This window comes from Lepidothrix coronata, unplaced genomic scaffold (assembly GCF_001604755.1).
Source record: "Lepidothrix coronata isolate B3197 unplaced genomic scaffold, Lepidothrix_coronata-1.0 Scaffold7, whole genome shotgun sequence".
Lineage (NCBI taxonomy): Eukaryota > Metazoa > Chordata > Aves > Passeriformes > Pipridae > Lepidothrix > Lepidothrix coronata.
This window is the reverse complement of record NW_016690187.1, coordinates 7,307,675-7,324,384: the sequence shown is the minus strand read 5'-3', so window position 1 is coordinate 7,324,384 and position 16,710 is coordinate 7,307,675. Positions and strand designations below refer to the sequence as shown.

The window sequence follows — 16,710 nt, the reverse complement described above, 5'->3', positions numbered from 1 at the left end:
TAATATTTGCAATAGTACTAATTCCTGCATTACCTAGATTACCACTAGAAAAGGTATCATCAGCATGAATTATAATCTCATTTTTACTTCACTGTATGGATGTCTGCCATAATGCACAAAGTTTTGGATGGTCTGCCTTTTCAGATGTAGATCTTACACTAGGAAAAACTTTTCATTTTCTGGATAGGGGAAGGTAGGTTGTTAATTTGAAATGTGACCACCTTTTCTGGGAAGAAAAACAGGAAGAAAATGAAGAAACAGACATAGTTCTCTTGTCCTACAATGTCTTTCTTATAGAGTTTATTGAATTGGCTGGAAAATTGGAAAAAAAATACCCTTCATTATTGAAGTTTGCTAAGATCAACCTAGAATATAATGTTGAAAAAAGAGAATCTAGTTTTTCTTGCTTAGAAGATAATTGTCAAAAAACAAGCAAGAGAATTATTCAATACTGTATTTATACTCTCCTTCCAACCCCCAAGCAATTTCTTAATTGCTACAGGGTAATCCTTTTCCAGATGAATTGTTGTACATAGTTTAAATTGCATCTGCTCATTAAGAAAGAATGTTGTTTGTTTGTTTCTTTTTTTCTTTTTCTTTCAGAGGTTTTTTGTCCTGGATAATGGAATGTTGAAGTATTCAAAGTCACCAATAGATGTAAGTAAAGTTGAAGAGCATTTTAAAACTTATATTGGAATGCAACCTGCCAGGATCTCATACTCACTCTAGGTGTATTTATGACAGTACACACATGAAAGTTGTTGATGGATTCAAAGATAGATAATATATATAGAGAGAGAGATCTGCAAAGCATGTAAAATTCTGGTTGAGTTATGCCTCAAGACTTCTACCTTTTTTTACTTCTATGGAAAGAAAAGCTACATCACTTAAAGTAGTTTCTTTAATGAAGGTGCTTGAGAGATTAACCTGTGTATATTTCTTTCCCAATTTTTATGTCAGTCAAAGCTGATTATTCTGAGGCACAATAGGATAGGACAGAGTGGATAGGAGAGAGAATTGATAACAATGTAAAAGTTAACATTAAATTAATTAAATCTGATACCAATAACTATCAAGCAGTTGCAGCAGGGTGCCAAGTACTGTCTAATAATCTGTTTCTTACTTACCTGTACTTGTGTACTCTTGTGAACCAACACACTTAAACTTTGAAGCTGGCTTTGCATTGAGCATTTCTTCTGAGATACTTTTCTCTGACTATAAATATAGTAAGTGTTTAGTCTGAGTTCAGCTTTTTTTTTAGTAAGGCTTTGTGTTAAAATGTTTATCGACTGGGAAACCATTTAATCACCAGGTATTCTTCTGTTAAATACGGTGAAGTGCATGATACTTTCAAATTCTTACCCTAATTTTTTTTGATTTTTTTAGATACAGAAAGGAAAAGTCCATGGGAGCATTGATGTTGGTTTATCAGTCATGTCTATAAAAAAAAAGGCTCGTAGAATAGATCTTGACACAGAAGAACACATCTATCACCTGAAGGTAAAAAGTTCAAAAATGTATTATTTTTTCATCCCTAGTAGAATATAAATAAATGAAATTGTAAAAGATTGTGCAGAAAAGTAGTATTTTGCATGCTTTGTTGACAGTAAATTTTTTTCCAGGTGAAGTCACAGGATTCATTTGATGCATGGGTTTCAAAATTACGCCACCACCGCTTGTACCGTCAGAATGAGATTGTGAGGTCTCCACGAGATGCCAGCTTTCATATATTCCCTTCAGCATCTACTACAGAGTCTTCACCAGCTGCTAATGTGTCAGATGGAAAGGTGTGTAGTGTTCTGTTGTTGAAAACTCGTGGCTTGCTCGTGTGGAGTTTCAGTGGGCTCTTTTTATAATGCTGATAGAACAGGAGCTTCCACTGTGGGGACCTAGGGCCAGCAAAAAGCTGTCAGTGTGTGCTGCTGAAATACCATCTAATTCAGCCTTACTGCAGCCTTCATTAATGGGCTGCTGTAGAGATCTTGCAAAGAATTCACCATCCGTACAGCTTGCACTTGCCTTTGTCATCAGATAGAGACCTGTCTCTTTGCTGATTGATAATGTTCTTCTTCTTAAGCAACAGCTTTTGTAAACAGTGGTTAGCAAACACAGTTCACTTGTGAGGTTCTTGGTTTGGTTCTCCTATTCAGAAAAATCTGCGTCTTGGGGAACTATAAACCAAATCACAGATGTCACTGAAAACACAATGCTTATTTTGATTTCTGTTCTGGAATAGTGTGGTGATTACACTGACAAAGCAGCATAGCAGCAGTAAATTTAAGCATTTTATTATGCTTTAGGTGCAACAAAATAACTACCCCTGGCAGTCTCCTATACCTTGCAGTAACAGCCTTCCTGTCACCTGCACTACTGGTCAGAGTAAAGTAGCAGCCTGGTTGCAGGACTCTGAAGAAATGGACAGATGTGCAGAAGGTTAGACTTCACCTTTTCATGCCTTGTTCTTTCACTAAAACTTCTTGTTGATACATAATAAGGAAGAGTCAAGTCCGTAAAGTGCTTAAGTTACATCTTTACATGCATGTGAAGTAGCTCTCCAGGTAATTAGATGCTTGTGGTGGGAACTTTGCATATTTTGAGATGTCACTTTTAAAATTTATCTTAATTAATCTGTGTTATTTTTAATGGATGTCATTGTTCAAATATGATCAACTTTTGAGATCCAGACTTGTTGCTGACTCCTGTAGAAATAATAAGTGTTCAACATCTCTAAAAATAAAATTTTTACTTAGATGCCTTACTACAAGGGATTTGGACTTTTAACTTCTATAATGCAATAACGTGCTAACAATGGCAAAAAAATATGTGTAAACTGAAGCACTTAATATATTTTTATTTTATGTCTGTTAGATCTTGCTCATTGTCAGTCTAACCTTGTGGAACTCAGTAAACTTCTTCAAAATTTAGAAATACTACAGAGAACTCAGTCAGCACCAAATTTCACAGACATGCAGGTAAATATGCTTGAACATATATCATTACACTGAAACATTTGTTCTTGTGTTAAGGGAAATATAGAGATGTTGTCTGTTAACTCAGAATGTTTTTCTGAAATCATTGTGAATCTTGGGTGAAATTTTTATCTTATATGTTTATTTTAAGCATGTGTAATACTGTTTCAAGTATAAAAAATAGTTAAGATGTATTTATTATTTGAGTTAAATAGGACAAATCAAACAATTATTGCAAAACAAAACTGAGAACTGTTGCAGTAGAATACATGTATAAATTGCAGTTGTACTTAAGGAGTTTTTGTTATGCTGAGTAAGATAACATTTTAAGTTTTTTAAGGATTGGAGACCCAAAGACCCTCAAAGACGAAGTTGCATGCTCTAGAAAAGAGGGCATAGTTCAAAGGTCCCAAGTTTTGGACTGTTTCCCAGTTCAGGGTGAGTTTTCCTCTTGACAGAAAGCAACAGCACATCCTAAATCATAAATACTTTCCTCCTTTTTCACTGAATCCTTTTGAGTACAAAAATGTCTGAGTAGTACCACGGAAGAAATCCATGAGGATTTCAAGATCGGGTCCTAAATATTGTGCACCTGTGAAAAAAGTGTACCAGTCGTTTTGCTAAATGAACCAACTATATGATATGTTTACCAAAGTGTCAGGATAGCTACGGCTGATCACTGCTGCAGTTTTGGGCCCCAGCAGCAGCATTCTTCTCCTTACTTTCTAATTTGTAAATGTCTAATGGTACAATTCTTTACTAACTTGCTATATTGTCTATGTTGCTTATATTAACTTAATAGTACTTTGTTGCTTTAACTATTTGTGTAATGTAGGCTAACTGTGTAGATATTTCAAAGAAAGACAAGCGGGTCACGAGACGATGGAGAACAAAAAGTGTCAGCAAAGATGCAAAAATTCAACTTCAGGTACTGAATGCACAATGTTTTACTTTTCACTGTACTTTTAGATTAACTTCTAATCATGAAATGATATATTAGCTGGAAGTAGGAAGTCAATGTGCTGTCTTTTATGTTTCTGATGAAGTAACTCAAATCTCAGTTTGTTGTTCAAAACCTAGAGAAATAGTGAGAAAAGTATTGATTTTACTTTCATTCAAATGAAAACATTGCCATCTAGGGAAAGGAGAGGGATCTGAATATTAGTCGATTAAGGTGCATAAAATGCAATAGACACGCACCACATGGGTATACTGCTGTTCTGTATCAAACTTGCAAAGAAGGGCAGTTGAAGAGATGGCATCAAGCTAAAATTGGAAAACCTGAATGAAATATTAAGCACACGAATTGTCTTTGTCAAGACCTATATAGGAATATTACCAATAATAAGTATTTTCACAAGGCTTCTCTTATGGAAAAGGCTGTAAGGGAGCAAACTGAATAACCAAAGAATAAATTCTGTGAAGAAAGAATTTACTCCACCCTTCCATAGAGCTGAAAGGTAAAAGCATAGCAATAAGCATAACGTGCGTGTATTGCTGCCTTGTGTTTCGTTGGAGGCAGTTCTGTGTTTCAAGGTCTGATCCAGAAGTTAATCTTTTTTATAACTGAGCAACTGATAATGAAGACTATATTCAATTGGCTTTGGGAGCTAACACTCACCACTGTGATGTCTGCTACTGAATAAATAAATGTTAGCAACTTTTGATCCATTAAAATACCTGCAAATTCATGCAAACTTTGAAAGCTTATAATATGTCCCCTAGAGGCACAGTAAGGAGTTTTCTGTGACTTTTTTTAAGATTAATAATCTTAAGGAAAGAAGAAATTGTAGTTGCATCAGCCTTCTCACTGCAGCTCTTGTAGGGAATTTTTCTTTCTACCTATTATACGTTGACAAATCATAATAGATTGAACAAGGAAGCATCTCTTAGGATTAAAAAGGTTTATTAACAAAGGAATTTTGGTGATTGATGTCATGTACTATTACCTGCAATTGAAGGATCACTGCTCTTCCCTGCTGCTGAATAACACAGGCAAATAAAAATATCAGGAAAATGCCTGCAAGTACTTGGTGCCTATAAAGAGTCAGAGTCACCACTGCATGTTCTTCTTTCATGCCACAGTGGTCTCCGAGAAGTCCTATCCACAAAAATGATGAAAGCAGTCAATTTATGATGATCTATGGTGGGTCATAGTGAATAATAAGACATTCTTGTGTTGCCTAAACCTTACCAAAGTAACACTGGTCTGGACTTCTGTCATTGGCACCTGACTCTCAAACTGCTGTTTGTGCTTTGGCAGGAATTGTGCCTCAGCTCCTGAAATTTTCTAATACATGTGGTTTGCAGGTTCATGTAAGAGAGTTTGTGTGCATAGCACTGCTTGACACGGGTCTGTCTGTTCGTTCTGCGTTGATAATGAACTCTGCCTAACTTGGGTCAACATGAGTTCCTGGCAAGATTAATGCTGGAAATGTAAAGTTTATTTTTTTAGAGCAAAGCATTAAGTTATTGTTGACCGACTTATAAATTAATTTGTAGTGAAACAGAAATAATAAAATTGTTTTAAATTATATGAAAGATGAAGAATTCTTTATGGCTTCTCCATTATCTTGCCTAGTTTAATGGGCTCAACACATTATTTATTCTTCCAAGGGCTGTCCTGTCTCTTGAATGGTCTAAAGCTGTGATCTGTAGCAAGATGGCCTTACTCTGATTCACTGTGTTATTCCTAATTTGTTTTGTGTTGCCATTCCACTAAAATGTGGATTTCCTCTGATGCCTAGGTGCCCTTTAAGTTAACTCCCATTTCCTTCTACCTTCATTGGCCTCCCTCATAGGTCATTTTTTCAAGTCTACTCAAACTTTCTATAAACTGCTTATCAGGATATCCACTACTGAGAATCATTTTGTCTAATTTGTGATCATTTCTTCATGGTGCTTACACATTAATTGCTATTAAATGGTTGACATTTGGTACAAAGAAAATTTCTGTTGTTGTGTCACTTTCCCCATGTCTCCATACATCTCATTAGTTGTAAGGAATAATGCTAATAGTAACATACTAATTTTAAGCTAGTTGCAATATTAATTCCATTTGTAGTATTTGCACCTTTTTTTTTTTAGAATGAGCAGTTGTTAACTACCATCAAAGACCCTCTGATAGTAGGATGTTGAGAACCATCCTTCTGGGGAACATAAAAATTAGGGAGCTTTATATACAGGTGTGTTCTTTGTGCGTAATGGGAAATGAGGGAGTAATTTTTACAGGCTTGGCATGTGCTGTGTAAGATACAAGGAGAGACTTTTCCCATCTAGATTTTGTATTGTACTTGTTACCATTTTTTGTTAATAAGATAGCTTTCGTTGTATTCTTGCTAACACATTCTGCAGTATGAATGCTAGGTGTATAATGTATTTAAAATATATTTTTTCTTGTAAGAACAGCTGCTTGATTTGTTTCTTAGAAATATATAGTTACCAATTAAATATACCAGTTCTGTGTGCAGTTGAATTTGCTCACACAGCTAATCCCAGTGACTAGAGTGGGGGTACTCCCTGATGTAAAATTGAGCATAGCATGTGTATGTATGTTTGCAGGTTTGGGGATTTGGAATTGTTTTTAGTAAATAGTTTAGAATTAACAGCTTGCTTTACAGGCTTTTACTGAAGAGTAATACATGAATTGCTTCTCTGAAGAAAGATTGCTTTTATGAAGGAAGTTTATTTTGGTTTTAAAAAACCCTATTTAAAATCTTATGAAAATGGCCTGCAACAACAAGTTATTTGACCTGTATTAATTCATTTTACAAATGATACTTTTGTACAAAAACTGAATTTTGGGGGTTCAGGTTTTTTTTTCCTTTTTTTCCCTTTGAGTACAAGACTAAGTTATGATTCTCATGACAGCCTAAACATATTCGAAGGAAGAAAAAAAACATTACTGAAAAGCAATCAAATAAACAAATGTTGGTTTTGTTTCCCTCAAAAGCTCAAAGTTGTGAAGTTCCAAGACTAATTTTATTTTTCATTTTACTTTTTTTTTTTTCCCCAGGGAGAGTAGTTTAATAGAGAGCTATATAGTATGGAGTAACCTGAAAAGTCATCTTGTTCTACTGAGGCTTTCAGCTCAGAGCTGAAACCAGATCCAGACTAGGTTACTGCTTTTTTCATTAAATAAGTATTTCTTTATATTGTAACTCAGATTATGACCTCACTTTCTATCGTGTTGAGAAGAGTGTGTGGTTCTGTAAAGCTCACTGTCACCATTTTAATAATATACCTACATTCATAATCTTGCACGTATGTATATTAGTACCTCTCTCTCTCTCTGTACATATATATGTCCCTATTATTTAAACAAGAATATTCTTCCAAACTCTTATTCACAAGATAGGCATATTTCTGTAGAGCACAAAGACCTTTACATTATGCATACAATATGTTCTCTGCTTAATGAAGTTTATACTCAGTATTTTAGAGGTTATGTACATGTTTTTTTAATGTCAGAATTATATACTACACCTGGAGTCTTCTCTTACTGTGATCATTAGACAACTCTTCCACTTGTCAGTAGCATTGCCACTAGTATCAGCCAGAGGGTGAAGTGTTAGGCCATTCTCAGATGCAGCAACCCTACCAGTGGGAATGTTAGAGAAGCAAGACAGTTCAGTTAATAACTGAAATACAGTATCCTGTTCTTTAGCATGTGTCCATGTATCCAGTCTATACCATTGTTATTTATACGGTCCCCAGGCAGCTTTCAGAAAAAGCAAAAATGTATTTAGATCTAAAAATCCTGAAGTGGCGATAGGTGAAGATATAGAGGAATAAAAAGGTAAAGGAATTGAGAATTGTTTTCTAAAAGCAGAAAGGTGTATTTTCTAGTCTTCCAAAATCTTAAAATGACTTCAAAATAATGACATTTTGACTAGAGGTTAAATAGAATGACTTTATGATGGGTGTGGAGCTTCTCTGCATTAGATAATTACTTGCTTCACTTTAATCTACCATGATGAATTTTCTTAAGAAAATAAAAGTGAAATTAAGCAGGATGACGCACAAGTTAGGCATACAGAAAACAAAGTAGCTGTTGGAATACTTAGTTTTCATTTCCACTGCTTTATCTGAGTTTTTGCATTGCTTCGGAAGCCAAGTCTGCAATAATGTATGGGAAAAGTAGCTGGAACTCAAAAAAGTGATATGTGGAGAAAATGAGTCAGTAGACTCAAGGATGGATGTGGAAATGCTAGAGCTACGCATAGGAATGTTTACATAAGCAAGCTCACTATATAACATACACACTGAAAAGTTCTACCGTTGAGATGCATGCATCTTCAATGACCACAATTTATGCACTTCCACTAATGCAAAGTGATCTCTTTCAGAATTCATCTTCTAGATGGTCTAGTGACCCCCAGAAGGAGTTTGGGTTTTGTTTCTTTTTCTGTCATGCCATAGCATCCTTTTTGTTTTCTTATTCCATTATTGCCTTATGACTCTGAATGGCAATGCTAATAGATTTTTTTTTTTTGTAGTCTTAGTGAGTGCACTGCAGTCCAACTCATCCACAGATAATTTTGGTGAAGTATTGAGCTTTTTATGTCTCTGGCATACACAACTGAAATCACGTGATATGTCCTCAACATGGGTAGGCCATAAGAGTTAACAAAATTGAAACCCACTTAAAGACTCTCCCTCTCCCTTTTCTGATCACCTTTCATTTTCCTGTGTCCCATCACCCCTTCCCTTCTCTTTTTCTACTTCCTTCTCTTCTTGCATTCACTGTCAGGAAGGGCCGGCACCGAAGGGCCAGTTCAGCACAACACGACGCCGGCAGAGACTGGCAGCTGCAGTGGCTACAACAGTGAGTGGATTTAAAAATCAAGGGATAGCTCTAAAGATGGGAAGCTGTATAACTTGATTGTGTAATAAGCTTATGAAAATGTTTCTTGCACTTTTTGGAGGTGTCTGTGCTACCCACTTTTAGCTGAGTTCCTTAGGAGTGGTCAGGCCCAACAGAAATTATTTCCATAAATGTGGGTCTGAGCTTGTTTACATGCTACATGTCCCTCCTCCTTTATGCAAGTGCAAGTGACAGTTAGACTCAGGCCCTGCCCTATTTGAACATGTCTTTGACGTACTGTGCTATATACTATAAAATAGTATAAAAAAATGATCAAATTCTGCTAAAGATTGTTGTGACAGTCTGTAGCAAGACAGCAGAACCAAGGAGATTTGTTACAAACAACCATGGAATTATAAAATTTTATTAATTTTATAAGTAATATAAGGTTAGCCTTTTCTTTTGAGACACTTTCTGTTTACATTCCATAATCCCAAAAAGTCATATTACTACTTCAGTGTCTGTATTTGGTTTTGCTAATTCTCTAAGTCTTTGACAGAAAGTATGGAGCTATAAAATCAATACGGGGACTGGGAATTAGGTGGGGGAAGTCCTGTTTGTGAAATCAAATTAGCATCCAAAGTATATCTTCAGCTGCTGCTTTATCAAGAAAATACTCATTAGGAATGCACAATATAGACATTAGTACTAATCCATCAACTAAATAGTACAGCAGCTAGATAGGGAAGACTCTGTGCAGCCAAAGATTGAAATGAGCTTTAAATGCATATCTCTTATCAAGCCCAAGTGGTGAATATCTTCACCAGGCTAAAGTACTCCAGGTTTTGCTGTTCCAGGCCATAGCTAAAATCCCCTAGATCAGACATAGTCTCTGCTTAAGCCTATCTTGAGCTTCTGCTACCTGAACTGCAAACTCAGTTACTGCTATGCCCTCCTAAAAAGCATGTTAGAAATCAGTGTTTCTCCAGTTTCCAGATTAACTCATCTAAGTTTATTCCTCCCTAATCAGTTGATGCTGAACGCTCTGTGCAATAATGGATTGCTATTTTGACTTCATCAGTCTCCCTGCATAGCAGAGAAATCAGCCCGATTCCCGATATACTTGGCTGAGCAGCTGAGTTGGTGGGAGGCTCTAACCAGTAGGTTCAGCAGTAGTTAAACAGCATTGGTAAGGGTTGTACTCCTTACCTAAAGAGTGCTTCAGTGGACAAATACAACTGGACTTTGATTGGAAGGCATTAAGGGTACAGGGAATTGGTGAGTTGTTACCTGCAGGTGAAGTGAGGACCAGTTGAAGGAGGTCTTGGAGTAACGGGAAAAAGCAAGGAGGAAGGAAGACTAGAGGCACCAAAATGACTCTGCAGCTGTTACAGTGTTTGTGGCCATGGCGTGTTCTTCCTGGCTGATGCAGCAAAGTGCTCGTCTCTCCCAGTCTCTCTCTCGTCTCTCTGTGTGCATAGACCGAGGGACACAGAATTGTATCAGTTAAATGCACAGCAGAAAGAGGACATTTTCCTTACAACCCACTCCACCAGGAACAGTCTGTTCCTACATTAAAACATAATTCTGAAGAAGGTGATGGATGAGTGGGTATTACGCCTCTGGCATAAAGCAGGAAGTTAGGACAAGGTTCATCTGAGGTCATGTCTGGAAGGGTGTGTATGAAGGAAACTACAGTCATGCATCAAGAGGCTAAATATTTTTTTAAAAACTTTCAAAACAACAACAATAAAAACCAACCAAAATGTGAATGGGTTATAAAGTAAGAATCAAGTCACCATTAATATATAGAGAAAACACGTCAGTGCAAGGGAAAAAGGGTAAGAGAAATACGTTGGCAGTGTTTTTTGTGCTCTTGCCTATGCAAGAGAATGAAAATTTTTGTTTAATGTGGGTTTTTTCATCTGTTATAGAAAGTAAGTTGGAAACTTTTCTAAAAGATGCGTATGAGAAGAGTTCATGTCAATCAATAGTTCAGTATTTTTGGTGCTTGCATTTAAAGCAGTCAGCAAGGCAGCTACTTATCTCTGTCATGTGAATGTATATTTCTTGCACGTAGTGTGACAGTACTTGTAGAACATGTAAATTCTGCTTCTAGGACATAAATTAAAATATTTTTTCCCAGTAAACCTCACTTCAGAAAGAGTCCTTTTCAACCAACCCAGCTGAGGTATGAGGCAGAAATGATGAATCTAAAGCAGATCTCTTCAGCCAGATTCATCACAGAGTGACTGAAGAGCCCCCCGCCACGTGTGGGCAGCCTGCCTGCAGCTCTGCTAGTCTGTGTGGATCTGGGGCGGTCTGACCCATCCCCACAGGCACATGGGGCTGTGGGGACTCTCCCTCAGGTTCCTGCATTATAGCTGGGATCAGCTTCTTTCCTGCCTTCTGGATGGTCTGAAGGGTTAGGTACATGCTCCACACACACAGAGGTATCAGGGCTACTCTGCCCTCCTGGAGCCACCTGGAGCAGTTGAACCTTTGCGGTGCTCTCCATCAGAAGGTTCTGGAACACGCTCTCCGATTTAAGAAGAGGAAAGGTTTTTTAAAGGAAATTTGAAATTAACCTACATTTAGCCACAGTAGTCTGTTAACCTAGTTTTCCTGGGCTCTTAAAAGAGGCAGTCTGGTGCTTGCAAAGAAGATAATGGGTTAAATATCCAGTACAAATGGAAGGAATTTATTCTATACATCTGTTAATGAAATCTTCTTGATATGAGGCTAAAATGAGGTCCAGTAAAAACTACCTACTTTGTTGATATAACTATAACTCAAAATATATGAGAGAAGGAATAAACCTTATATTGGATAGGTGCCACAAAGCTAATGTTTTATATGCTATATATATCTGGAAATTGAGGAAGAACAGAGTGAAAAATGGTATTTCACAGAATATGCTCATGAGTGGCATGATGAATAGATCCCACAGGATTTTGAGGGTTACATTGGAGAATCAGAAATCTAAAACATATACAGCTTTTACAGGAAGGGATTGATAAAACCATTCCCCAGTCTAATCAAATAACAAGGTACCAAGTTCAACCACTAATGGCAGTATAATCTGTTGATAAAAATTCTTAGTAATATGACTTTTTTTGTTGTCTGCTGCTCTTTGTCATGCCTTGGAAGAGACATTTTATATTTTGGCCTCATTGTTCATATTTGATTAATTACATTGGGCTGCAGTGTGAAAATTCTTGATATTTGATCAATGTGATGAAATGAATTAGATTTAATGTGTTAAACAGTGCTTACTATGTTAAAAAGTGCTTAAAGTTTAAGTAACAGAATTTAGTTCTGCATGCCTTTCCTTTGCATTTACATTTGAAAATTGGGTTCTTGGCCTGATTTTCATACAAATGTGTGTAAATGGTAACATGAAAATAAATACAACATATACTCACACACACATCACATATATAACAGTGGTAGTCATATACTGCATATGTAGCATACAGGTAACTGCTCAATACACGATACATATATATGTAACTTAGAAATTCTTGTTTTATTACTGTACCTGAAAAGTATAGGAGAAAGAGAAGTGGAAATGATAATAAACTAAATTCTTTAATCCATCTTACTAAGCCATATCCTTCTGCATTTATTTATGGTTCATGTGCTTTAAATGAAAATCAGGTGGATTTTTCATTTTATTTGTTGTTGTTGTTTATTTGTTTAGTTTGAAAGAAAATAGAAAGACTGTATGCTTTTTCCGTCTTCATAGTTGCCGTTACAATGAGTTTCAGCTAAAGGTTTACCAGTAGTTTTGAAAAACTTCAATGATATATTTGATAATGTTATATCCTGTTTCTAGGTCTGTGGAGGAACTTGCATACTTCAAATGTTGGTATTGTAACAACTGTCATCTACATGTACTCTCAAATGTTCAAATACAAAGGAGCATGTCTCATGGTTCAATTTTCCAGTAATCTTCTAAGCATTAGGAAATTGTCCATTTTTGAAACATTAGAATTTAAATGCTCCATCATTAGCTGTTAGCTTTGTATTTAGGTCGCCTTTTGTCTGTTACAGTGAAAAACTTCAAGAGAATTCTGCATCAACTGTGTTGAGATTTAAAAGAGTAAGAAGTTACATGTTCACTCTCACCATGTTCTTCACATTTTGAACTAAGTCTTTTCAGAAGAAATTTATATTTTGCTTCAACAGAGTCAAAAGTTTGGTTATACCTTATACGATATTTCTTCACTGTTTCTTGCTGTAGGTCCCTTTCAGTGCTACAATGTCACCCATTCGACTGCATTCATCCAATCCCAACCTTTGTGCAGACATTGAGTTTCAGGCTCCCCCAAGCCATGTAACAGACCCTCTGGAGTGCTCTGCTGAGTACATGAAGCTTCAAGAAGAATTCTGCTTGATGGCACAAAAAGGTAACTGGAAATGTCAAGCCTTTCCTGTAATGTGCTTCTCTGTTGTGTTTCTTTATTGCCTTCACTTAGTTATGACCAGGGCATTCATCTGCATTAGATGATAATGTGTAAGAATTTTTAGCTGGTCAGGTGGCTTACATAAAGGCAATGTGTTATATTTTCCATGAATGTCATAAATATAGAGATAGCTAAACTCTCTATCTGATGTGAGATCGTTTTACAGGTCTTCTGAACTACTTTATGCATCCTGTAAATATGTGACTGAACTTGCAACCATTTTCTTTCTCAATAAAATGCTTTCTTTCTCCCCAAAGATGAATCAGAATGTCACTGCTACACATAATGTTGTGCAATTCATTTTTGTGCAATATTTTCTATGTCAGTGGAAACAATGGAAAATGTAAGGGAATGTACTTTAGAAATGCCCTTTTATTGTCAGTAAATGAATGCTCCTACAAACTGAAAAATACTATTTTTAAAAGGGTTTGTTAACAGTTTGCTATCTGTTATATAACAAGCACAGAAAAAATGTGAGACTGACATCTTAAAAAAGTTTAAAACCTGTTTAAAGACCAAGTAATCCTCTTTATTAATGCAATATTAAGTCTTAGCAGAACTGATTTTTCTGTTTTTCTAAAACATATAAATAAAAAACAGAAAGAAAAGAACACACATTGGAACCAGTTTTCCCAAATATGCACCTTTCCATATGTTCAGTACCAAGAATATTCCTAGGTGACTTATGTGTGAACATACAGTATGCACATTACAATCACAAGCTGTAAGTGTTTGTACTTAATTTGACATGGAATACTTGAAGTTCAGATCCTTGTTTCAAGTGTCCATAATTGTGGGATGGAAGTCTCACTCGCTGTCTTTATTGCTGAAATATTGTAATAGATGTCAATGTGATTTCTGTAGCCAAGAAAACACTTGTTTTATTTTTCTCTTTTTGCTTAGTGCATTCTCTTTTGAAGTCTGCCTTTAACAGCATAGCTATAGAGAAGGAGAAGCTTAAGCAGATTGTTTCTGAGCAGGATCTTACAGGCCACAATGCTCAAATAGCACACCTCAGACAGTCCCTCTCTCAGGTATGTTCTTAATTTCATTTTGAGCACATCTAGCTTGCCAGATGCACTATTTCTTTTGTATTTTAGCCATTTCCTGAGGTAAAAGGAGCCAAGAAAAAGCTAAGTTCTTGACTAGAACTATGATGTGTTCTTTTATGACGTTGCTCTAACCTCAGTGCATGTGGAGGTAAAGGATATAATTTGTTTGTGTTAGCATGTATCTGTTACGGCTTTCCAAAGTAAAGAAAAAGCACCAAATCTTTTTATACAAATGCTAGATATCTTTCCTGGAGCTATTTCCAGCACAGCCAAGGAGATATTCTTGTTTTCATAATTAAGTTTTAAATTTTGACTGTATGTTGTCAGATTTGTTTTATATGTCCCTGTCTCTAACTGCACAAGGAGTCTTGGGTTACAAGATAATCATGGGTAAATTGAATTTTCAGATACAAGCCTCTTACTGTCCAGCATCTCTCCCACTTAAGCTAAAGGAAAAATTACAATTTGCTTTAGTGGGGGAGAAGGAGTAAAGCAACAATAAGTCCTCATGTTACCAAATAGCTCAAATTTTTTAATTCATTGTCAATGAAGCATAAAAGCTTTTGCTGGATCTGTATGGAGGACTGCATCTGCAAGAATATGAGCAGAGGTTTAAAGACAAACTTTTTTTATAGATATAGTTACAGATGCATATCATGTTATGCAGATTGGTTACTGTGTGTTGTAATAAGAAAAGGTTAAGGACAAGAGGTAAGGATAACCATTTCTGGTAATAATTACAAATTAACTAAGACCTGTGGGGATTTATTAGCAACTTGTATTAAAAAAAAAGGAAACAGGTTTTCTTCTAGGTTCTGGCCTGCAGTGTTAGTTTAGAAGTCACTGTCACACATTAGTTCATAGTCTTAATGGCGAATAAATGGAAAATTGACTGTGACTCGGATTGTCCAGTCTCATGACTAGGTTTGAGCTACTGCCTTGGCTACTGCCAAGAAGCTACTGCCAGGCTGCTGTTAAGTCATCACCTTCCCTTCCTGGTAGATGGCAACTTTAAGCATGCCCAGACTGTTTCAGAACAAAGCAAAATTGGGTAATTTAAACTGTTTAGTGACAGTTTAAATTTACCTATTTTACTTTGGTCCTGCTTTGTCTCAGTACATTCATGCAGTTTCTTCCTGAGTCTGCACTAGGGGGAGATAGAACAAGATTCTTACTTCATCGTAATAGTCTTTGTCTACTAAAACAGCCTGTCTTTCTGTTGTTCTTTTCTATGGTCCTCAGTGCTGAGAGTATATTAAGGTTAAGCCAGTTCATGTTCTAGATATGTAGCATATTCTACTTTTTCTGGATTTCAGAATCTTGCATGTGAATCTTTCCAAATAACAGATAATATGTAAATGTGCACCCAGATTTATAATCTAGGTTGGACTTTAAAATAGGAGAAAAATCAGCAGATATCAGATATCAGCCTAATTCTGTTCGTATTTGTGACACTGTAATGGATCAGTAGTTTGAAATAAGTACTCAAAAACAAATCTAGAAAAATTGATCTGGACGGGCAGACAATGATACTAGCAGTTGTGTTGATTTTACCAGGAATGAAGCAATTTCTGTTTTCAGGCTCTAAGTGCTGACAACCTTGATTTGGAAGGGGCTGTACAGTTGTAAGCCCAGATTGTCTCTTGGGGTATTTTGTGGGTAGTTTGTTGTTCTGCAGTTTCACTCTTTCTTGCTGTATTCACTCCCCACTTCCATAATGTACATAACCCACCAGTACACCTACCAAAGAGCTATCTAAAGAATTAAGGTAGAATGCCAGTGTTACACTGGGAGAACATCTGTTCCCCCTGTTTCCTGAAAATCACTGAAGGCAAAGTAACCAAAGGTTAAATCATGTTAGAGAGGATCTCAAAATAGGTATCTCTCTTTAAGTGGAAGAAAGGAGGTTCTGTGATTCTTAGGAGATTGCGGGGAAGAAGATTTTTTCTTTTTTTTTTTTTTCTTTTTTTTTGGTCTTTAATGCTTACATTTTAATTTTAAATGAAATGTGCAATTTTTATTTTAAGGCTCTCAACCAGAATGCTGAACTAAGGAGTCGCTTGAACAGAATACATTCAGAATCTGTTATTTGTGATCAGGTTGTCAGTGTAAATATTATCCCTAGTCCTGATGAGGTAAGACTTTGGCCTTTAATGGATTTAGAGTACAAACAAACCTTGCTAATTCTCACCGATAGCTTAAACACACCTGACAAATAATAGAGTTTTTCAGATTGGCAAGTGTTCATTCGTAGAAGAAATCAGGTTATATTTCCTTACATAAAATAAAACTTCTGTCTTTTGTTTTGCATATGTCAGACCTTATGAAAGAACTCAGCTTGATCTCTTTAGAGGAAGAGAGAAGGACTCCAGTTTTGGAATATTAATTGTTGGCTGTGGGAATTAGTGAGGTTT

At 36.1% G+C, this 16,710-nt stretch overlaps 1 protein-coding gene across 5 annotated transcripts in view; it reads left to right on the top strand.

Moving 5' to 3' along the window:
* OSBPL6 (oxysterol binding protein like 6) overlaps window positions 1-16,710 on the top strand; it is a 96,223-nt gene that overhangs the window by 59,345 nt on the left and 20,168 nt on the right. For 3 of the 5 annotated variants that reach the window (XM_017838222.1, XM_017838230.1, XM_017838238.1), the window contains 10 exons: window positions 604-657; window positions 1,387-1,500; window positions 1,623-1,787; window positions 2,301-2,433; window positions 2,869-2,972; window positions 3,805-3,897; window positions 8,722-8,796; window positions 13,022-13,187; window positions 14,148-14,278; window positions 16,324-16,431. In XM_017838222.1, the coding sequence (XP_017693711.1) occupies window positions 604-657; window positions 1,387-1,500; window positions 1,623-1,787; window positions 2,301-2,433; window positions 2,869-2,972; window positions 3,805-3,897; window positions 8,722-8,796; window positions 13,022-13,187; window positions 14,148-14,278; window positions 16,324-16,431 (1,143 nt within the window). The remainder of the gene's footprint in view (window positions 1-603; window positions 658-1,386; window positions 1,501-1,622; window positions 1,788-2,300; window positions 2,434-2,868; window positions 2,973-3,804; window positions 3,898-8,721; window positions 8,797-13,021; window positions 13,188-14,147; window positions 14,279-16,323; window positions 16,432-16,710) is intronic. The other 2 variants (XM_017838247.1, XM_017838255.1) reach the window with 2 other exon arrangements.